This window comes from Oncorhynchus clarkii, chromosome 17 (genome assembly GCF_045791955.1).
Source record: "Oncorhynchus clarkii lewisi isolate Uvic-CL-2024 chromosome 17, UVic_Ocla_1.0, whole genome shotgun sequence".
In the NCBI taxonomy this organism is placed as follows: Eukaryota; Metazoa; Chordata; class Actinopteri; order Salmoniformes; family Salmonidae; genus Oncorhynchus; species Oncorhynchus clarkii.
Genome location: NC_092163.1, coordinates 84071236 through 84075481, shown reverse-complemented (window position 1 = coordinate 84075481; position 4246 = coordinate 84071236). Strand labels below are relative to the sequence as shown.

Here is a 4246-nt window from a genome sequence, read left to right as displayed (position 1 = left end):
GTGATGGTGTAGAGATAACAGGTTAAAAACCTGATATGGACAGTGATGGTGTAGAGATAACAGGTTAAAAGCCTGATATAGACAGTGATGGTGTAGAGATGACAGGTTAAAAGCCTGATATGGACAGTGATGGTGTAGAGATGACAGGTTAAAAGCCTGAAATGGACAGTGATGGTGTAGAGATAACAGGTTTAAAGCCTGATATGGACAGTGATGGTGTAGAGATGACAGGTTAAAAGCCTGATATGGACAGTGATGGTGTAGAGATAACAGGTTTAAAGCCTGATATAGACAGTGATGGTGTAGAGATGACAGGAGCAGTGGAATAGAGATACTAAGGGCAGGCATTTATTTCAAGTACAGAGGAAAGTCTGGGAGTGGAGGATGGCAGCAAGGGACAGGAGAGAGGAGGCTCTATTTTCAAGATGAGTGGTGGGATTGGAAAGCATCCAACAGGAAAGTGTGATTATTGCCAGGAAACAAAGACGGGAGTATGTATTTATACAATGTGGGCAGTATCAGAGGGAAAGAGAGGCTGAGCTCCATTATCAGAGGGAAAGAGAGAGGCTGAGCTCCATTATCAGAGGGAAAGAGAGAGGCTGAGCTCCAGTATCAGAGGGAAAGAGAGAGGCTGAGCTCCAGTATCAGAGGGAAAGAGAGGCTGAGCTCCAGTATCAGAGGGAAAGAGAGGCTGAGCTCCAGTATCAGAGGGAAAGAGAGAGGCTGAGCTCCAGTATCAGAGGGAAAGAGAGGCTGAGCTCCAGTATCAGAGGGAAAGAGAGGCTGAGCTCCAGTATCAGAGGGAAAGAGAGAGGCTGAGCTCCAGTATCAGAGGGAAAGAGAGAGGCTGAGCTCCAGTATCAGAGGGAAAGAGAGGCTGAGCTCCATTATCAGAGGGAAAGAGAGGCTGAGCTCCATTATCAGAGGGAAAGAGAGGCTGAGCTCCATTATCAGAGGGAAAGAGAGGCTGAGCTCCATTATCAGAGGGAAAGAGAGATGCTGCGGACAAGGCTTTGACAGATGGGTGTGTCTTGGTGGTGGCAAGGACACACCCACACCACATTCTCTTAAAATATCATTGCTCAGCAGGGACCACAGTATGCGGACTCACAGAGAGAAAACACTACTTTAACATTACAGCGCCACCCTCTGGACTGGAAGCTGCACTGCTCTCACTCGTTCTGTATATGCTGTGTTCCGTCATGTTCTGAAGTACTGTCAGCTGGCTGGTGGGGGCAGTGAGGCTGGCTGGTAAAATCAAATCTGTTTTCTACACACACACACACACACACACACACAAAGGCACCTGTCTGGAATGTTCTGGTCTCTGATTGGTTAACCATAGAGGGAGAGAGAGAGCAACCTGACAAACTGTTCTTAGGTTTCTGAATCTGAGCCACAAGGTTAGGTTAGGTTTCTGACTGAGATAATACCTGTGGAAAAGCAGACAAGAGTTCTGGTTCATTGAGGGAGAAGATACATATTCTGGAAGTCTCCACTCTGAAACCAACAAGGACAGGACACTAGAACAGCAGAACCAGCCAACCAGTGCAGCAAAAGCCTATTCTACAGACAGGTCAGAACCGTACAGGACATCCTAGAACAGAAACTAGCATTCTAGAACAGAACAGGGTATTTTAGAACAGGACAGGACACACTAGAAGAGGTACAGGACATTCTAGAACTGGACAGAACACTCTTGAGGATGAGGAACCTCCTGACCACCGAGAACCAGAACTGTTACCGGGAGCAGATCGAGAAGGAGTGCTACACCCGGCTAGCCTGGAAGAGCCGCTACGGACGAGACTACCCCACCAGCTTCGTCTCCCGCACGGCCAATGAGCAGATAAGGCTGAGGCTCCCTGAGCTCCCCCTGACCACTAAGACCATCCTGCCTCCTGTGTTATCTACCCTAGAGAGGAGGAGGGAGGCTGCAGTGCCCATGGACAGGTGAGTGAATTAATTCATACATTTTATTTGACACATTATAAATGCAACTAGAGTTGCTTCAGCCACAGGAGTACCACAATTGTTGATTTTGCCGACTACGCCAAAATGTGCGTGGTAACCTAAGCCCAGTGGTGGAAAAAGTTCCCAATTGTCATATTTGAGTAAAAGTAAAGATACCTTAATAGAAAATGACCAAATAAAACTGAAAGTGCCCAGTAAAATACTACTTGAGTAAAAGTATTAAAGTATCTAGTTTAAAATGTACTTATGTATCAAAAGTAAGTGCTATACATCAAAGTTCTTATTTCCTTTTTTTCGGTCAGCAAGGGGCATACTCCAAAACACTCAGACAAAATGTATAAACCGCAGAACTTGTGTTTCGTGAGTCCGACAGTTCAGGGGCAGTAGAGATGATGCATTCTCTTGATAAGTGTGTAAATTGGACAATTTTTTCTGTCATGCCTGAGCATTTGGAATGTAATGAGGTCTTTAGGATGTCAGGGACTTACTTTACTTCACTGCCTAGTGGACTAAACCTAGGGGTCTAAACCTAGGGGTCTAGGGGTCTAAACCTAGGGGACTAGGGGTCTAAACCTAGGGGACTAGGGGTCTAAACCTAGGGGACTAGGGGTCTAAACCTAGGGGTCTAGGGGTCTAAACCTAGGGGACTAGGGGTCTAAACCTAGGGGACTAGGGGTCTAAACCTAGGGGACTAGGGGACTAAACCTAGGGGTCTAGGGGTCTAAGCCTAGGGGACTAGGTCTAAACCTAGTGGACTAAACCTAGGGGACTAGGGGTCTAAACCTAGTGGACTAAACCTAGTGGACTAAACCTAATGGACTAAACCTAGGGGACTAGGGGTCTAAACCTACTGGACTAAACCTAGTGGACTAAACCTAGGGGTCTAGGGGTCTAAACCTAGGGGTCTAGGGGACTAAACCTAGGGGTCTAAGCCTAGGGGTCTAGGGGTCTAAACCTAGGAGTCTAGGGGACTAAACCTAGGGGTCTAAGCCTAGGGGTCTAGGGGTCTAAACCTAGGGGTCTAGGGGACTAAACCTAGGGGTCTAGGGGACTAAACCTAGGGGACTAGGGGTCTAAACCTAGGGGTCTAGGGGACTAAACCTAGGGGTCTAAGCCTAGGGGTCTAGGGGACTAAACCTAGGGGTCTAAGCCTAGGGGTCTAGGGGTCTAAACCTAGGGGTCTAGGGGACTAAACCTAGGGGTCTAGGGGACTAAACCTAGGGGTCTAAGCCTAGGGGTCTAGGGGTCTAAACCTAGGGGTCTAGGGGACTAAACCTAGGGGTCTAGGGGACTAAACCTAGGGGTCTAAACCTAGGGGTCTAGGGGTCTAAACCTAGTGGACTAAACCTAATGGACTAAACCTAGGGGTCTAGGGGTCTAAACCTAGGGGTCTAGGGGACTAAACCTAGGGGTATAGGGGACTAAGCCTAGGGGTCTAAGCCTAGGGGTCTAAGCCTAGGGGCCTAGGGGTCTAAGCCTAGGGGTCTAGGGGTCTAAACCTAGGGGTCTAAACCTAGGGGTCTAGGGGTCTAAACCTAGGGACTAAACCTAGTGGACTAAACCTAGGGGTCTAAACCTAGGGGTCTAGGGGACTAAACCTAAACCTAGGGGTCTAGGGGACTAAACCTAGGGGTCTAAACCTAGTGGACTAAACCTAGTGGACTAAACCTAGGGGTCTAAACCTAGGGGTCTAGGGGACTAAACCTAGGGGTCTAGGGGACTAAGCCTAGGGGTCTAAACCTAGGGGTCTAGGGGTCTAAGCCTAGGGGCCTAGGGGTCTAAGCCTAGGGGTCTAGGGGTCTAAACCTAGGGTTCTAGGGGACTAAACCTAGGGGTCTAGGGGACTAAACCTAGGGGTCTAAACCTAGGGGTCTAGGGGTCTAAACCTAAAGGTCTAGGGGTCTAAAATTAGGGGTCTAGGGTTCTAAAACTAGGGGTCTAAGCCTAGGGGACTAGGGGTCTAAACCTAGGGGTCTAGGGGACTAAACCTAGGGGTCTAAACCTAGTGGACTAAACCTAGTGGACTAAACCTAGGGGTCTAAACCTAGGGGTCTAGGGGACTAAACCTAGGGGTCTAGGGGACTAAGCCTAGGGGCCTAGGGGTCTAAGCCTAGGGGCCTAGGGGTCTAAGCCTAGGGGTCTAGGGGACTAAACCTAGGGGTCTAAGCCTAGGGGTCTAGGGGTCTAAACCTAGGGGTCTAGGGGACTAAACCTAGGGGTCTAGGGGACTAAACCTAGGGGTCTAAACCTAGGGGTCTAGGGGTCTAAACCTAGT

At 48.9% G+C, this 4246-nt stretch overlaps 1 protein-coding gene across 1 annotated transcript in view; it reads left to right on the top strand.

The window, feature by feature from the left end:
• The first annotated feature begins 1400 nt into the window (after positions 1-1400).
• LOC139369962 (protein SPMIP1) overlaps positions 1401-4246 on the top strand; it is a 6518-nt gene continuing 3672 nt past the window's right edge. The window contains exon 1 of the mRNA XM_071109246.1: positions 1401-1950. Within this exon, the coding sequence (XP_070965347.1) occupies positions 1706-1950 (245 nt within the window). The 5' untranslated portion in view covers positions 1401-1705. The remainder of the gene's footprint in view (positions 1951-4246) is intronic.